Here is a 19,369-nt window from a genome sequence, read left to right as displayed (position 1 = left end):
GACTCTCCAAAAGCTGAGCAAAATGTGTATGTCAAATTTCTGTGCATTATAAGACTTGGTCTTTGTACTCCAGAATTTTAAGAAGTTCTTATGAATGTCATGCCTGCTGTTTCTTCCTCTTCCCTGCAGAATTTGAAGGGCTGCTGTATGGAAGTAAGATGTGCTTGTCAATCTCTTGGATCCAATCTGGTTTTCTGTGTCAGCTGAATAGTGTAGCTCTTCTAGTCTAATCTTTTTCTTTGAAAACCACTAACAATCTTCCTAGAAAGTCTCCTTGACTATTTAACAGCTTCTGATAACTTGATAACTTTTAAATCTGTCTATCCATCCCTTAGTGGCTGTATTGTACATTTGTTCTCATCTTCAATTTTTACATCTGGTAAAGTATTGAAAACATTATCAGCCCACTCCTGCAGGTAACTCTCCATTTGTACAAGAATTAAACTTACCTCTTTCTTCCCGCCAACTTTGGAATTTGGCATAAGCTAGATTGGTGGGCATTGAAGGTGAATGAGTTTCAGGGAATGACGGAGAACACTTTTCTGGGTATTACCAACTCTAAAATTAAGATTAAAACATGTATTTTTACTTAAATCATCTAGAAAGGCTGCTAGAGTGCTCTTGTTATGAGAACTGGAATCTAATGGGATAAAACATAAATACAAAATTAGGAAGAATTGGTGAATATAGAGAAATACAGAGGTATGGCCCTTTAGCAAGCAAATTTCCAAGGAAGGCTGAGATTTCTCAAATGGCACTGGTGTTTTGCAAAAGGGACAAACAGGAATAGTATGTCAGGATGTCATGACTCTGCTTGAGGGAAGTGAAGGGTAATGAGATTAGGAACTAAACTGTAGAAGAGGAAATGGCCTGTCAGCTTTTTTGGACGGTGGGAGTAGGCCTCAAACCTAGTTGCACTTAGCAACAGGGGAAGGAAAAGTAAACAAGAAAAAAAATCCTAAAATGTGGCAACAGAACTGGACGGAAAATCTGGTTTTTAGTTCGTAACAGGAAAGAGCTACCCAAAGCTTTTTCTGCAGATGCTAGAAGCTGTTATCAATTTACTTTCATTTTTATAATTCCACCCTTCCATCGAAGGGCTCAGGACATTGCATGTGGTCCTTGAGTATATCTGTAGTCCCGCCGGGTATTTGTGCTAATGCTCAGAAACACAGTCCTGTGTAGCTGCCCCATAGGAAAGAAGGAAAGACCATCCATGATATAATCAACGCCTAAGGCAAGCATAATGGTGATGACGCAAGTGGCAAAAAAAGTAGTTGTGGGAAATTTGAGGTACAAGATTGTGGTATGTTTTTCTTGACAGTCTTTCCCCCAGTTCACGTGTTGCCAGGCCCACAAGAGTTGCAAAGTGGAGTGGTGGAGATTAAAATGGCAGACAACCTTCATTCAGTAAACTGGTAAGGTTGCCAGCTCTGGATTGGGAAATACCTGGAGACTTCGGAGTAGGATGGGGAAGGACCTCAGTGGAGTATAAAGCTATGGAGTCCACCCACCAAAGCAGGCATTTTCTCCAGGGGAACAGATCTCTGTCACCTGGACATGAGCTATAATTCCAGGGGGTCAGGCCACTTCTGAAAAAACAAGTGCTGGATCCTTCTGTCCTGGCCAAGTACTACTCAGTATCACATCTGGCATTTCTGCGTAAGGTGGTTGAAAGGGAGGCTGCTGGAGAACTGCAAAATTTCTTGGAAGATACGTCTGCATTTGACCCATTCCAGTCCAGCTTTCGGCCTGGTAGAGACAGCTCTGGTCGCCCTGACAGATGATCTCCAGAGAAAGCTGGACCTGGGCGGGTCAGCATTGCCGTTTCTACTGTACCTGATAGCAGTGTTTGACACTGATCATAGAAAAGAAAGACATTAGGAACTTTTCCATACTACAGTCTTTTACAAATCTTCAGTTTGGATCCCCATGGGATGCAGTGAATTGGCACTAGGCATTTTGCACTAGAGCTCCCCCCCTTTTTCCTTGGGTGGAACCCGCCGTACCTGTTCCACATTAGATCCATGGCACAAAAAAATACTCCAGCTATGCCCTCCTCCCTTCCCCTCCCAGCTTCAACCCCATGGCTGGCTGCTTATTCCCCACCCTGTCACTGGCAGGATTATCTTGCAAATGGATGTCAATGGTGAAAGCTTTTGGAGACACACTCTGCGAGTTTACTGGATGTTGTAGTTTTTAGAAAGCACTAGAGAAAAACATGCTTTTTAAAAACGTTTTTTTTTTGTTAGCATTTTCCTGGGGACTGTCAAGTTGACGCACATCTCCAGGAATGAACTGGAGATTTCTTCTCTGAGGATAGATTCCCTGGGCGAAGAAAAGGAAAACTTTTGGGGAGGGGCACATTGTAGCACAGCTGGGGAGCTGAGCTGTCTGGGTGTCTCTCCTCTCTAGGAGCTGAGAAACCCAGCTGTTTGAATGTCAATAGATGGGAGGAAATGTGCTTAGGTTGCCATAGCCAGGATCGGTGGAGGGGGGGGGAGGCAGGGGAGGCTTTTCCCTATTTTTAATCACTGCCAGGCTTTGCAGAAAGAGACCACAGGGGTAGGATAGAAGATGGGCCTTCCCCCCACCCTGCGCAAAACATACTTCCCTTGAGATAAACACATTTACATGTAAAAGGGGCAGCCAGCCCTTTGCATTCTTCCAAGGGGGGGGAGCAACCTTGTGACAGCGTCCAACTCCCACTCCTCACAATCCCATTGGCTGGTAGTGACCTCCATCTGTAGAGGTTTGAAGGCATGTTCTTAAGGTTTTGGGGCCTGAAGCATCTTTGGGTTCAGTAAACACAGACCCAAAAGTTCTTTAAATCAAACAGCTCTTTTATTCGTCACCAACTCCAAACATTGAACAGGAGACACTGGCACAACATGAGCTTCTATACATTTTGGTTTGCCCACCAAAAAAACCCTGATTGGCTCTTAATGGGAGCAGTTCATTGGTTCATTACTAAAGTCAATATTTAGTTGCTGATTGGTTGAGGTTGTTAGGCTTCCAAGCCTTCATTTGCATAGCACTCTGAAGCATCGACTGCCCATGTGGGTCCAGGAAATAACCGTTTTATTTTTTAAAATTAGATTAAATGGTTAATGTATACAGCTACTAACTCTTATCTCCATTAAAGTGTTAAGCCGCCACTTTCCAAAACCTCCCCCCTCTCACTGTGCTTCGGTTTTCACACCAACATCTTTCCTAAGGTAGCTGCTATCTGCGCTGCTGATAATTCTGCCTGGACTGTATCTGCTGCCTACTTGCAGATTGGTTACCCTCCTGGACTTGGCCAAGTACACCCACCATTTTTTCCACTGAAGAATAACAGGGCATCTGTTATCACACCATAGACATGAGCAGTACAACTTAATAACCCAGGAACTACTCCACCATCTAGTGGCCAGTTGTAGATATAACACCTTCCTTGGAAATTAATGAGGTCACTCTGCACAAGCCACTACTGCCATTGGCTATTATTATATACTAGAAATTAAGCCCGCTGTAGCTGAAATACAGCGGGCGCTAGAGCAGGGGTAGACAACCTGTGGTTCTCCAGATGTTCATGGACTACAATCCCCATGAGCCCCTGCCAGCAAATGCTGGCAGGGGATCATGGGAATTGTAGTCCATGGACATCTGGAGGACCACAGGTTGACTACCCCTGTGCTAGAGCATAGGGAAGCATAAGGGAGGAAAGGAAGGTCTAAGAGGGAAGGAGGGATGGGAGTGAGAAAGGAGGGAAAGGTGTGGGTGAAGGGATGAATAGAAGGAAGGCAGGAAGTGTGTTAGAGAGGAAGGGGGAAAGAGAGCAAGTGAGAGGGAGAAAGAGATAGGCAGGAAGTAGATGGAGAAGTAGAGGAAGTCAGGAAGGAAAGAAGGAAAGGAAGAAGGAAGGCAGGCAGGGAGGTAGGTTGACGTGGAGGGGAGTGGGGGGAAAGGAGGGGGGTATTTCAAGTGTCTGTGGGGGAGGGAGTCGCGAGGGGGGGTGAATTGGGAGGGGGAGTTGGGGGGGAAGAGATCGAGAGATAGAGGAAGCAAGGGAGAAGGAAGAAAGGCAGCCAGGGGGGGGAGGTGGGCTTGGAGGGGAGTGGGGGAAAAGGAGGGGGGTATTTCAGCAGTAAGAGGCGATGACCAACAATTGAACACAATTCCGAATCAGTAGAGTAGTGATAAACGAGGGGTCAGCCCACAGGTGATAGGGATCCCAACAATATGGCGGTGGCAGGAAGTTGGCCAAAAAAAGGAATTCAAGATACGGGTGTGCTCGCAATCCTTCTAGCCTCCAATCCATCTCTGTTTTCCTAGCCTGAAAATGCCCTATGGAACTTTTGTTTACCCTGTATGAAAAATAGCAGCTTCTGAGACTGCTTCAAGTTAGGAAAACATTACAAGAGGGGAATACTTAAGACCCCTCTCTACACACACCATTCTTCTAATCTGAATTGGGCCCTTGTATATTTCAGAATTGGGTGCTGGCCATAGAACTCCCAATCCGTGTTTATTGGCAGAGAGAGACCTGGGAAAATTACAACATATTCTTTAAGCCCCCAGTCAAGAGGTATCCTTATATATAAAAGGCAAGACATATTGGCAATGCCTCACTTCTGAAAGGAGGTGCAACACAACCTGCTTGAGAGATGAAGGGCAGCCCTCTGTTCTATCCGTATGTGATTATCCGTATAATCTCTTCTGTCCTTTAATTAATCAGCATGTATTCTTGTGTTTTCTTGTTTAGCCGGAGTGGTCATCCATTCTTCCTGTACTTGGCCCTGACCCATATGCATGTGCCTTTGGTAATGACAGAGCCAACATGCAACCTGTCTTGTCAAGATCCATATGGAGCAAACCTGAGGCAGATGGATGCCTTGGTGGGACAAATAAAGGCCAAAGTTGATAGCACAGCGAGGGAAAACACGTTCCTCTGGTTCACAGGTAAAGCAGTAAAACTCAGTTACTGTAACATAGATGCTTAGGTAACTGACTATAATGGGAAGTTTACAATGGGAAACACAAGATGTAATGTTTCTATAGATTAATTTAACAAATAAGGAATAAAATAGTTAGTGCTATGTTGTGTTCTCAGTATCTCAAATACAGAAGCTGGAGTGTTGGCCTTGATTCAAATGGAGACTGATCAGCTATCTGTAAATATCCACAACAGAGCAAACAGTGGCTCCCCGGGGCCTTTTTCAGCTCAGGAGAATGATGCAGAGAAAAGTCTCAGCCCTTTTCCATGTGTAGCTTGGTCCAAATCAAAATCAGTCCCCCCTCCCCCCCCCCCCGCATGACCATGTAAGATTTAAGTTTCACAGATACAAATAGTGTTATAATGATACTTTATTTTTACAGCCTGTGCTTCCCACATTGACTCAGGAAATGTAACAAAATACATGATTAAAATAACTAATACATACGTTTAAATTATATTATTAAAAGCTGCTTCCCAAAAACCTTATGGAGGGAGCTAATTTATATTTGGCAGGTTGATATTTTGTGAATGGGATTCCTGGGCAATGAGGCCAGCATTCCCTTGATGTTAATTTCCTGGCCTCAACCATAGGCCTAGCAGAACAGCTCTGTCTTAAAGGCCCTTTGGAACTGCTGAAGGTCCCAGACCATTTAGGGCTTTGAATGTAAATATCAGGACCTGGAATTTGATTCAATTTCCAATCTGGAGCTAATACAGTTGGGAGAGCACTGGTGTAATACACACTCTCCATTGAATGAGGAGTTATGCTGCTGCATTCTGACTAGTTGGAGCTTCTGGATCAGCTTTAAGGGCAGCCCTGCATAGAGTAAATTGCAGAAGTCTAGTCTGGAGTTGACAGCCACATGGTCACGGTGGTTAGATCAGGTGCCAACAGATACTGTGCAAGTTATCAAGCCTGATGAAGGTGGTAGAATGCCTGGCAGGCGGCATTTGTGACCTGGGCCTCCATAGACAGGAAGGCATCCAGATGCTTGATGGTGGTCACAGGTGTTAAAGAAATTCCATCAAGAGCTGGGAGTTACACTGCATCTCCTTCGGAATGCCTCCAACTTTGCTGGATTTAACTTTAGCTGACTCCTCTTGAGCCAGTTCACCACAGCCTCCAGGCACTTAGCCAAAGACTTTGGGGGTGAGGAAACTAGATTATAGTGGGTCTTCCACTTTTTATTCCACTGGATTACAGTGGGTCTTCCAATGTTTCTTCCAGGAAACACTAGCTGTCCTGCAACTGCCTGCTCAAACACGGTACCCAGAAGTGGCAGATGTGAGACTGGGCAATAGTTGGCTTGGTGGGATTGGTCCAGCCCCAACTTTACCTCATGGAGTTTCCAACACAGAATTTCCAATCCATGTCTGTTTTGAAAAGTCCACTGTGTAATAGTGAGCTACTATCTGTCCCTGAATATTAATATATCACTGGTTGGTCTTGAGGATAAACGTGTGAGAAATTTGTGTGGATCCACTGCGAGATACCTTTGTGGATATGGGAGCATGTAATCAGACCTCTGCCCTGTCTCTCATTTTTCTCTGTGGATTATTGTATCGAGGGAGCCTTTGCTTTCCCCGTTTTCAGAGATGGACAAGAAACTTGAAAAATGTAATCACTGAAGATAGCCCTTTTTTATTTGTGGCAGGAAAGGGAGAAGCCAAGTAAAATCTGAGCATTTGTATAATTTGCCAATCGCCTTCCATCCCCCACCCCTGACCACCCCCTCCTCCTTCCACTTCTCTCAGAGGCTGAAGATCTCTGCCACATGAGAGCTCCCCTGCCGGTGAGTTCCCTAGCAGCTGCCTGCAGCCTTTCCAGGTCCTGGGGAGAGGGGGAGGCCGTCCGCAGAGTTCTTCCATCCCCACCCCTTAATCGAGTCCCCGTTGTATTCCTGAATGCAACGGGCTTGGCTTCTAGTCTTCTATAAATACATTAAAAATGTGTTTAGCTTAAATTAGGAAACATCTCTGTTGTGTTTCAGTTAATTGAACCTTCTTGGGTCCCTTCAAAAAATCCAATCCAAATCAGGGTCCTGTGCAGCTTTAAAAATGACCAGAAGATCCACTCACAGTTCTCCCTGCATCACATCTGTTTTGGCCCTCAGCCTCAGAGCAAGTAATGCGTCATTAGGCTCATGGAAAGCTGTAGCCATCTGTGTTGTATCTCTGGAGCAGAACCCCTTTCTTTAGAAACCTGAGAACAGAGCAGGATGACTCCAGGCTGTTATCTGCTCTTATAGCATAGGGATATGAATGATGAGATGTGCCCAGTTGGCCTTTTTATTACAGGTATATCCACATTCATTGTCAGCAATTTGGTGTTTTACGTTTTGAAATGGCACAAACTATGGGAACGTTCAACCACGTTTTATTTTAGGGGAAAAGATAAACCTTGGCGCCCATGTCTAAAAAGAAAAAAAAAACATGGCGCTATTAAATAAAAATAAATTACCCACTCCCTTAATCCTTTTTTAATGAGTGCCAACTCTTCTTTTTAATGAGGTCACTCCTTGCTTTCTTCCAAATGGCAGGAATGGTTGTGTGGCTCATTACAATCTAAGCCCAGCCACTGATTGCTGTTGTTTTCTTTCCCTGTGATTGAGACCCAGTTATTGGAGTGGAAGGATATTTTGCTCCCCACTGAGAAAATGTATTACCATGCTTTAAAAAAAAACATGCCTGGGGCACTCAGTAGATCTCTTTGCAGCCTCTGTGCAGTCATAGTGGCTGATGCTCGGGCCTAGACAGAGCAGTTTGAAAAGCTGAACTTGACTAAGAGAACATTTCCTCCCCCCCCCCCTCCTCCATTGACCAGGCTTCTCACTTTGACCTTTAGGATACAAGGAGCCCTATTTTGAGAGCTGGCCATTTCTCATACCCTCTGCTTCCTGTCATTAAACTAATTACTAATCAGTGAGAGAACCCATCTATACTGTTGGTGGAGATAATCTTCAAGTCCCCTCCACAGTATACATTTCCTCATGCATGCATCCTACTCTAGAAATAAATGTACAAAGTAGATGTATATCTAGTTGCAGACAGAAATAAAAGCCTCTGAGAATTCACTGATCTCCAGTACCATCTTGAGACCTCCCATAGATTGGTAGCAACTGCTTGGTACAGTGTTAAAAGGACGTTTTGGAGCCTGATTCATGTACTCTCTATATCCATATATGGATGTAGCTTTATTATAATAGGTAATGTTGCTTTTAAAGGGGTGAGGACCATACTGTGTACTCCATATATTTATGACTAGAAAGAAAGCCCATTTTACCCCTGGATAAAATGGGCGCTAGTACGGGCCGGGAAAAGGCGGCGTGCCCCCCCCCCCCCCCGGTTCTCTGGAGCCTTCTCCCGGCCGCTGGAGCCTTCGCGGCTCCTGATTGGCCCCTCTGAGTTTTTATCCCGGACAGGGCCCGCCCTAACTCCTCCCAGACAGCCCTTACTCCATTATTAAGTCCACGGTGCACCACGCCGCAGGCGGTTGAAAGATTATGTTTATATTTTGCATTTGGATTAAATTTGTCACCATATTTCTTTTTTCAACAATTTATTGATTTCCTCTTAGGGGACAATGGACCCTGGTCTGAGAAGTGTGAGTTTGCCGGAAGCGTTGGTCCATACACTGGGATGTGGCAAAAAGAAAGAGGTAACTTATTTCCAGCATTTCTCATTTAATACCTAGAATGGGTTTTTGTAATATTGATAGAATGAGGCGTTTTCTGTAAACCTCAGAATCAAGCAAAATTTTAAAGCAAATTTTGGCCTTATTTTCTTACAATGCTGACCTCTCCTTCCTCCATTGTGATGGAAAACTTTAACCTGGGGATACATGTTTGTAAAATTAGTATTTTCATATTCAGTTTATTTCGATACATGATCAGCTTGGAGAGTGTTAATAAAAAACAATAAAAACTCCTAGGGATGGGCACAAACAGCATTTTTGTGGTTTGTTTTGGTTCATGGCTGAACCACAAACAGAACCATAAACCTACATGAGCCAATATGCTAGTTCACAAACCAAACTAGTTTGTTTAGAACCATGAGCCATTTAAAATTTAAATCCCAAAGTTCTGCTCCTCACAAAAGCGGTGAAGAGCAGAAAGCAGGGGTTTAAATAGTTCTGAGACATTTAAACCCTCCAGTTCTGCACCCCACTGCTTTGAAGCAGTGTGAAGCAGATTGGAAAGGTTTAAATGGTTGAGAGCCATTTGACACTCTGTTTTTGTTCCCCACCTCTTGGAAACTCCCACTCAAAGCAAAACTAGAGGGTTAGATATGGAGGTGAAGTTCCTCCCATGGGGTATTTCACCTCCTCCTTTCTGCTGGTTGAGGAAAACTGCAACTTGCAGAAAGGAGACAGTAAAATGCTCCATGATAGGTATTTCACTCCTAGATTCCTTCTGTCTCTTAACCCTTGCAAGCCCTCTCTGCTCTCTGCCATTTCAATGGGGGGGGGGCAGAAGCAGAGAATTTAAATGGCTAGGGCTACTGAAATCTGAACAGTGGGCCATTCAGCTGCTTTTTGTGAAAAACACAACGCAGGGGTTTAGAAGTTGAAGGTTTATATATCCTGCTTTTCACTTCCTGAAGGAGTCTCAAAGCAGCTTACAACCACTTTCCCTTCTTTTTCCCACAAAAGACACCCTGTGAGGTAGGTGGGGCTGAGGAGCTCTGATAGAACTGCTCTGTGAGTTTAGCTCTGTGATTAGCCCAGTGTCATCCAGCCAGCTATATGCAGAGGAGCACTGACTTCTAATCTGGTGAGCCAGGTTTGATTCCCTGCACTTCCACATGCAGCCAGCTGAGTGACCTTGGACTCTCCACAGCACTGAGAAAAAGCTGTTCTATTCTGATTGAATGAGCCTCTTGTGGCGCAGAGTGGTAAGGCAGCCATCTGAAAGCTTTACCCATGAGGCTGGGAGTTCAATCCCAGCAGCCGGCTCAAGGTTGACTCAGCCTTCCATCCTTCCGAGGTCGGTAAAATGAGTACCCAGCTTGCTGGGGGGTAAACGGTCATGACTGGGGAAGGCACTGGCAAACCACCCCGTATTGAGTCTGCCATGAAAACGCTAGAGGGCGTCACCCCAAGGGTCAGACATGACTCAGTGCTTGCACAGGGGATACCTTTACCTTTACCTTTTATTCTGATTGAGCAGTAATATCAGGGTTGTCTTCAGCCTCAACTACCTCACAGAGTGTCTGTTGCGGGTAGTGGAAAGGGAAGGCAATTGTAAGCCGCTTGTATAAGAACCAGCTCTTCTTTTATATCAACTAGCTCAGAGCCTTTTAAACCTGTTTTAAGCTCTTCACAAACCACCACAAACTACATCAAAGTTCATGGACTTTCTCATGTTCTTGAATATGGGCTCACAATACATGAACCAACCAAAGTTTGTCACACACTGTAGTTTGTGAACCGGTTCATGCCCATCCCATACTCAGTACCAAGACCGACAAAAAAGACTTATATATACCACTCTATAAGTCAATTTCAAAATTCTTGTGCACATTTCACAATAGAAAGGGTCAGTTATTTGAAGACAGAACCATCTGCTTTTGTATTTCACATAGCAATTTACAAAATTTTGTAAGAGATCTCAGTGATTCTGTGCTCCAAATTTCTTGTACAGTATTATTCTGAATATGGATTTCAGGTGGGACTTCCCTTGTCTTTCATACCTCTTTCATTATTTATTTTTATACTTGTATGCCATCCTTCCCCAAAAGCTCAGGGAGGCTCACACAATTTAAAATATAATACAATCATTATATATCTTAACCATTAGTGGCTCTTATATTTCTAAAAGAGCCATGTGGGCAGTCCTGTCCAGGCCTGGATAGCCACCTTGTCCGGGTGGTGTCCGGCCCTGCGGGCCAATCCAGATGGGGCTGGCCCCTGGAGTGCCTCCAGGAGCCAAGCAATGGGCCCAATCTGGACACGCCCATCAAAGCTGGGCGCTTCCAGATTGGGATGGTCCCTGGAGCTAGCAGCAGCCGTGGAACCACCTGGCCACCACGATGATGACGTGCCCTCCAGTGAGAAAGGCAGGGGGCCGCGATGGCTTCACCTTGTACCGCCAAGCACGCCCGCTGCCTTAAGTTGGTGGGTGTGCTTGCTGGCCGGCGGAGAACCCGCTGAGTCGCCGGGGGGGGAGGGGGCCGGGAAGGCATTCCCCATGGGCCGCCAAGCACATGCGCAACCTCTTTGAGGTGGCAGATGTGCTTGGTGGCTTCTGCGGAAGCTGCCGAGTTGCCAGGGGGGAGGTGGCTGGGGAAGGCTTCCCTTTGGGCCGCCAAGCACACCCGTCGCCGCTTTGAGGCAAGCTCTTTGTGGGAGCTTTCCGCATTCCGCAGGGCCTACATAACAGAGCTCTTCCGCTAGGTCATGGGATGAGGCTGGGCCGCATGGACGATCTGGCCCCCCTTACTGCAGCAGTAGCGCAGCCCATCTGGCACCCTCTGTCCTCCTCCCCCCTCTATAGTGGGATACTAAGGGGTAGTGTAGATATTAGCTGTGTTTTTGCCGCATCTTGTTTCACTATGTGTAGAATTGTATATGATACGTTTTATATGTTTTATTGTATGGTTTTAGTGGGGGTTTTATATGTTTTAGTGGGGTTTTATACTCGCCTCGGGCCTCTGGGAAGAGGCTAGGGATAAATTAAACAAATAAATAAATATATAAATAAATAAATAGATAGATAGATAAAATTGAGGCGTCGGATGTGCTTGGCGGCCCATGGGGAAGCTGCCGAGTCGGCCGGGGGGGGGGGGGGAGAGGGTCAGGAAGGGCTTCCCCGTGGGCCACCAAGCACACCCGCCACCTTTGAACGGGCTTTGCAGCTAGTAGATAAATAAATTTAAAAATTATACTTATACATTTAAAACATAGTTTAAAACACATCAGTAAAACAATTAATAGTATCAGTTTGCTTGCCCTGTTTCATTAATCTGGGAGAATACTGTGCACTTCAATGCAGTTTTCAGGCGGGTCTGGGAAGGGAGGCCAACAGTATGCGTGGTGGATCAGCTCTCTTTTGCAAGCCCCGTGAAATGACAAGGTCCTGCGTTGCTCTGATCTCACCAGGCAGAGCACTCTACCAGGCCCGGGCCTTTCCAGACATTTTTATTTCTTTAGGACCGGGGACTCACAGCATTTTTTGGTCACTAGACTTCAGGGCTCTTTGGTGTGGATAGTGTGAGAAGTTGTCCCTTAGATACATTTGTCCCAGGCTGTTTAGGGCTTTAAAGGTGGTAACCAAAACTTTGAATCTGATCTGGTCTCCAATTTGGAGCCAATTCAGCTGGGAGAGCACTGTTTATATATGTACTCTTCACTAGATCCCAGTTAGGACCCATTCTGCTGCATTGTGAACCAGTTGGACCTTCTAGAGCAGCTTCAAGGGTAGTCCTGCATAGAACAAATGACAGTAACTAAGCCTGGAGGGGACTCTTGCATGGGGGCTGTTGCAGGTGGGATGCTGCCAGGTGAGGTACTAGCTGACGTGCCTGGCAAAGATGATAGAATGTCTGACATTCAATGTTTGTGTCCTAGGCCTCCTTGGATATGGTGGCATCTAGGATCACACCCTGGCTCTTGATGGTCTCAGGGGGGAACTGTATTGATTTCTCTCGTTCAGCTTAGCTAGGGGGACATTGAGTTGGATTATTTGAAGCTGTCTTACAATAGGTTTCTCTGTTGTTGAAGAACAGAGTGACAGATCTTGCTCAAGTCATGAATATTTACATAATCTGTAATAAAGTTATAGTGTTGCTTCTATTAAAGATGTGATTAAAAGGATACCTCTGACATAGCGTTTCGATTGGGTTTGACAGAAAATCTGCAGTCATGTTTCCATCTGTAGAAATAGCAGTCATTCATTATTTATAGATCTGTTTATGTTAAAATGTTTATATTGCCCTTCCCCGTGGGCTCTTATCTAATAAGAATGCTCCTGACTTCTGAGCCTTTCATTGAGGCTTATATCCACTCCAGGATACTGTGGGGGAAAGGTAGGGTCACCACGAATTAATCATGCTTGTTGCAGAGGGGAAATTTAAAGCGCCGAAAATCAAAATGCAAATTGAATTCAGTGTAGAATTCATTCAAACTGGGACTCGGTAAAAAGCCCCGTGCACACTGCACCCTGGTGTTTTGGGTGGGCAAAGGGATTACCACTCTTATCCAGCAGAAAAGCTGGTTGGATCGACTGGGTAACTCCGGATGAACTAGAGGATACCACACTGGAGAAACTGCATGATGAAGAATCCTTCGAGGAAGTGAATGTGACCAGTTGGAGCATGGGAACACCACCATTACGTGAGCCCAGTATAGAAAAAATATTATCTGAACCCATCCTGGAACAACAGATGCCCCCTGTTACTCCACCTCCATCACCAGCAGAACTTGCTCCTCCTCCTCCTGCTGCTGCTCCTCCTCCTCTTCCACCACCACCACTTGTTTGGGATAGATGTAAAAAAAAAGCACCACACTAAGCCAAAATAGAATCGTACTCCAGAAGCCTTGAGAGAGGCGCGGGATAAATGCAAATCTCAATGGAAAATGAACTAATCGGTATGTATATTAGTCTTACTCATGATGGATATGGTCATTTTTAATTCATTTAAGACTTGGCTGGACAATTAAACTATGTTATACATGACCTTTCAGTAGGGTTGCCAGGTGTGGGTTGGGTGGTACCTGGAGACTTTGGTGGTGGAGATGGTTGTGGGTGGGATTTAGGGTGGGGAAGGACCTAAGTGGAGGATAATGCTGTGGAATCCACCTTCTAAAGCAGCCGTGTCATCCAGGAGCACCGATCTCTGTTGCCTGGAGATGAGGTGTAAAACCAGAGGATTTCCAGGTCCGACCAGCAGACTGGCATCCCTAGCAGTCTGTCCTATTAACTCTTCTAGAAGTCACAGGTAAAAGAGGATGAACACCAGTATACTCATAGTACCCTTTTGTCTCTACAACATGGAATAACTATATTGAATGTATCGATTAAATGGACCTACTCACCCAAAAATCTATGCTTTTAGTAGATACAGAGAAAGCAAAAGGGAATGATTAAATTGACTTGGAGATGACAGTGACAGAAACTATTTACCTAACGTGACATGCTGAGTTTTAAAAAAATACCTTCATTAAATATCAATAAGATGACGTACGGATGGTTTATACCCTACCAAAAAATGCCAAAAATGGTATAGACATCCTCCTTCAGTTGCTGGAGATGTTAAAAAGCGAGTTGGTATTTTTATCCGTAATCTATGGGTTTACTCAAAATGTTTTGGTAAGAAATACTTCAGATTCTAACAGAAATTATTCATTCTGAGATCACATGTAATCCAGTTACAGTTCTGTTAGGATATCTTAATATGTTAGAAACAATAAGGAGCTTATAAGGAATTTGCTAATAGCAGCTACAATGTGAGTAGCAGAATATTGGAAGCAGAAGGTACTACTAATTATGGAGGAATGGCTCTGTGTAAAATATGTACCTAGACAAAGCTGGGATGTTAAACAACTTATTCAGGATATTTTTTTATGATACGTTATCTTTTTATTGTTCTAGATCAACATTAAAATCCATAAATTTGTAAGGAAGAGATACATTTTGGGCAATAGGGATATGCTGTACATTGTATGATTATTATACTTAGAACAACATTAGCATTGTACAATTATGACAGTAAATTCAAAACATTTCAAAAGATGTGTCATCTGGGCATGGAATTGGGATCACTGTGGGGGCCACGGTAGTTATGTTTCCTGCACTGTGCAGGGGATGGGACAAGGTCACCCTGGAGACCCTTACAGCACCATGATTCTATGATTCTGTAACCTGTAGCCAATACCCAGCTGCTTTCAGTGCCTCAAGCCTATCAGTCCTTGCCTTTCAAGCAAAGCCTTCATCATTGCCATAGGGATGGTTAGGTTATAATGCTGATTATCCTGCTAAATGATGTCACAACCATCTTCAGACATGCATAAAGCTTGCCCATAGTGGTTGCTGTGCAGTCTGCAAAGACCTGCTCGGTGGCATACACCTTGCCGATATGGCTTATGCTAACCTATTCCTTTGCATGTTACTGGTGCCTCTTATGGGGCTAGCTCTTCCGTCCCCTTGGAAACGATCCATCCCAGACGCTCAGACCAATGTCCGTGGGCCCATCGATGAAACATCCTCCCTATGGAGCATTTGGCCTTCCTTGGATGCAGATAAGACCACAGCAAGCACACCACAACTGGAGAAGCCTTCAGGCAGGCTCTCAAATGAGCGGCTTCCGTCATATGGATATGGAAACAAGCAGATCTTGGCTATTACAGTGATCACCATCATTCTGATCATTGTTGGTGTTATCTGCCTAATTCTGACCTTGTCTCTGCGTTCTGCAGCCATGGAGAAGAGCTTTCTGGGCAAAGAAAAGAAACCACTGCCGGATGAAGAGATTCCCAGAACACCCTCTCCATTGAGGGATAAGCCTTTTTGGCTCAAAGTTATGTATTATAATCTGGATGAACTGGAAAATGACACACTGGACAAACTGCATGACGATGAGTTCTTCGAGGAAGTGGATGTGACCAGTTGGAGCATGGGAACAGCACCATTACGAGAGCCCAGTATTGAAAAGATACTCTCTGAACCCATGCTGGAACAACGGATTCCCCCTGTTACTCCCCCTCCATCCCCAGCAGAACTTGCTCCTCCTCCTGCTCCTCCTTCTCGACCATCACCACCACCACCAGCTCCTGAACCACCACCATCACCACCACCTGCTCCTGCACAACCACCACCACCACCTCCACCAACACCTTCTACTCCTTCTGATAAGTCCATTGAGAAAAGGATCTCAGAAACACCAGAGGCCACCAGTCCATAAGCAGCATCTTCAGCAACAGATGAAGACATAGAGAGCTCTGCTGAAAAATCGGAGACCCCCCTTCAACAGAAAATATTAGTGAAGAACCAGAAAGTGGAGAGGGGCATGATGAAGGTGAAGGTGAAGAAGAGAGTGACTGATCTCAGTCAAGTCATGAATATTTACATAATCTGTAATAAATTTATAGTCTTGCTTCTATTAAACATGTGGTTAAAAACTCACCTCTGACATAGTGTTTTGATTGGGTTTGACCGAAAATCTGCCGTCATGTTTCCATCTGTAGAAAGAGCAGTCATTCATTATTTATACATTTATATATTTATATTAAAATGTTTATATTGCCCTTCCCTGTGGGCTCTTATCTAATAAGAATGCTGCTGACTTCTGAGCCTTTCATTGAGGCTTATATCCACTCCAGGATACTGTGGGGGAAAGGTAGGGTCACCGTGAAATAATCATGCTTATTGCAGAGGGGAAATTTAAAGCGCCGAAAATCAAAATGCAAATCGAATTCAGTGTAGAATTCATTCAAATGGGGACTCGGTAAAAAGCCCCGTGCAGACTACACCCTGGTGTTTCGGGCGGGCAAAGGGATTACCACTCTTATCCAGCAGAAAAGCTGGTTGTATTGACTGGGTAACTCTGCTTAAGAATCTACCATTACTAATTTCACTGTAATATTTTAAAGTGCTCTAACCTCCATAGCCCAGGTTACTTGATTTTGTCAGATTTTGTGAAGCTTACAATTTAAGGATGAGAATATGAAAAGGAGGAACAGGAACAAAGGATATGAAAAACACCCAAGTAATACCGTCAGTTATCAAGACTTCTTAAAATTCACAGAGTGGTTTGTTGAATCTGAGCAGATGTAGAGATCACCATGGGCAATGAACAGACTTCCTTGAAGCTGAGGATGAAGACTGTGGGCAGACGTTAAGAATGTTTTTTGTTTGTTTGTTTGAGACATCCGAGGGAAGAGACATGAAAGAATGAGGTCACAATGAGGTAGAACCCTGAGGTGGTGGAATGGACTGTGCCACTTCAAACTGCAAATGGTGGGTTCCAGGTTTGAATGTTTCTTTGCTGTGAGACCTCCGTACAAATAGAAAATTTGGCCCACAAGGAGAACGGCCGTATGGTTGGGCTGGTTTTCTGAATGCAGGGAGTTTTAAAGATAAGGGAAAGAGCTGCAATACATGGTGCTCCTGAGTCTTCCCCTGCAGTTTAAAATAGTACAGTCCAATATACCATCTCGGCATTCTTCTGCTTCCTCCTCCTGCATGGATTCACTTATGTACTTCATTACCTACCATGGAGTGGGGGATGGTGAAGGTGAAGGTGAAGAAGAGAGTGACTGATCTCTCTGATGTTATGAAAATTTACATAATCTGTAATAAAGAGTTAGTGTTGCTTCCATTAAACATGTGATTAAAAACACACCTCCGACATAAATTGTCCCCACAACAGTCACCGTGTGGGGTAGGTGTGGCTGTGAGAGCCCTGATGTTGCTGAAGAAGAAGAGTTGTTTCTTATATGCTACTATTCTCTCCCTGAAGGAGTCTCAAAGTGGCTTACAATCACCTTCCCTTTACTTTCCCCACAACAGGCACGCTGTGGAGCAGGTCAGACTGAGGAAGCCCTGATATTACTGCTCGGGGAGAGCATAATCGGACCCGGCTCGCCAGATTAGAAGTCCGCGTTCCTAACCACTACACCAAGCGGTTGGATGTGGGGCTGGGGGTTCACACTCCAACAAGTTCATGGAGTCATCCCACTCTTGTTTGGGATAGATATAAACAAAAAGCACCACACTAAGCCAAAATAGAATCGTACTCCAGAAGCCTTGACAGAGGCGCAGGATAAATGCAAGTCTCAATGGAAAATGAGCTAATCAGTATGTATATTACTCATGATGGATATGGTCATTTTTCATTCATTTGGCTGGACAATTAAACTATGTTATACATGACCTTTCAGTAGGGTTGCCAGGTGTGGGTTGGGTGGTACCTGGAGACTTTGGTGGTGGAGATGGTTGTGGGTGGGATTTAGGGTGGGGAAGGACCTAAGTGGAGGATAATGCTGTGGAATCCACCTTCTAAAGCAGCCGTGTCATCCAGGAGCACCGATCTCTGTTGCCTGGAGATGAGGTGTAAAACCAGAGGATTTCCAGGTCCGACCAGCAGACTGGCATCCCTAGCAGTCTGTCCTATTAACTCTTCTAGAAGTCACAGGTAAAAGAGGATGAACACCAGTATACTCATAGTACCCTTTTGTCTCTACAACATGGAATAACTATATTGAATGTATCGATTAAATGGACCTACTCACCCAAAAATCTATGCTTTTAGTAGATACAGAGAAAGCAAAAGGGAATGATTAAATTGACTTGGAGATGACAGTGACAGAAACTATTTACCTAACGTGACATGCTGAGTTTTAAAAAAATACCTTCATTAAATATCAATAAGATGACGTACGGATGGTTTATACCCTACCAAAAAATGCCAAAAATGGTATAGACATCCTCCTTCAGTTGCTGGAGATGTTAAAAAGCGAGTTGGTATTTTTATCCGTAATCTATGGGTTTACTCAAAATGTTTTGGTAAGAAATACTTCAGATTCTAACAGAAATTATTCATTCTGAGATCACATGTAATCCAGTTACAGTTCTGTTAGGATATCTTAATATGTTAGAAACAATAAGGAGCTTATAAGGAATTTGCTAATAGCAGCTACAATGTGAGTAGCAGAATATTGGAAGCAGAAGGTACTACTAATTATGGAGGAATGGCTCTGTGTAAAATATGTACCTAGACAAAGCTGGGATGTTAAACAACTTATTCAGGATATTTTTTTATGATACGTTATCTTTTTATTGTTCTAGATCAACATTAAAATCCATAAATTTGTAAGGAAGAGATACATTTTGGGCAATAGGGATATGCTGTACATTGTATGATTATTATACTTAGAACAACATTAGCATTGTACAATTATGACAGTAAATTCAAAACATTTCAAAAGATGTGTCATCTGGGCATGGAATTGGGATCACTGTGGGGGCCACGGTAGTTATGTTTCCTGCACTGTGCAGGGGATGGGACAAGGTCACCCTGGAGACCCTTACAGCACCATGATTCTATGATTCTGTAACCTGTAGCCAATACCCAGCTGCTTTCAGTGCCTCAAGCCTATCAGTCCTTGCCTTTCAAGCAAAGCCTTCATCATTGCCATAGGGATGGTTAGGTTATAATGCTGATTATCCTGCTAAATGATGTCACAACCATCTTCAGACATGCATAAAGCTTGCCCATAGTGGTTGCTGTGCAGTCTGCAAAGACCTGCTCCGTGGCATACACCTTGCCGATATGGCTTATGCTAACCTATTCCTTTGCATGTTACTGGTGCCTCTTATGGGGCTAGCTCTTCCGTCCCCTTGGAAACGATCCATCCCAGACGCTCAGACCAATGTCCGTGGGCCCATCGAT

At 44.3% G+C, this 19,369-nt stretch overlaps 1 protein-coding gene across 9 annotated transcripts in view; it reads left to right on the top strand.

Annotated features, from left to right (window-relative positions):
- ARSG (arylsulfatase G) overlaps positions 1-19,369 on the top strand; it is a 105,856-nt gene that overhangs the window by 62,086 nt on the left and 24,401 nt on the right. For 8 of the 9 annotated variants that reach the window (XM_077328367.1, XM_077328364.1, XM_077328359.1 and 5 more), the window contains 2 exons: positions 4,748-4,944; positions 8,559-8,639. In XM_077328367.1, coding sequence (XP_077184482.1) covers positions 4,748-4,944; positions 8,559-8,639 — 278 coding nt within the window. Of the gene's footprint in view, positions 1-4,747; positions 4,945-8,558; positions 8,640-15,395; positions 16,102-19,369 lie in introns of those variants that run through there. The other variant, XM_077328366.1, reaches the window with a different exon arrangement.

Source organism: Paroedura picta, chromosome 3, assembly GCF_049243985.1.
Source record: "Paroedura picta isolate Pp20150507F chromosome 3, Ppicta_v3.0, whole genome shotgun sequence".
Taxonomy (NCBI): Eukaryota; Metazoa; Chordata; class Lepidosauria; order Squamata; family Gekkonidae; genus Paroedura; species Paroedura picta.
This window is presented reverse-complemented; position numbering and strand designations above follow the sequence as displayed.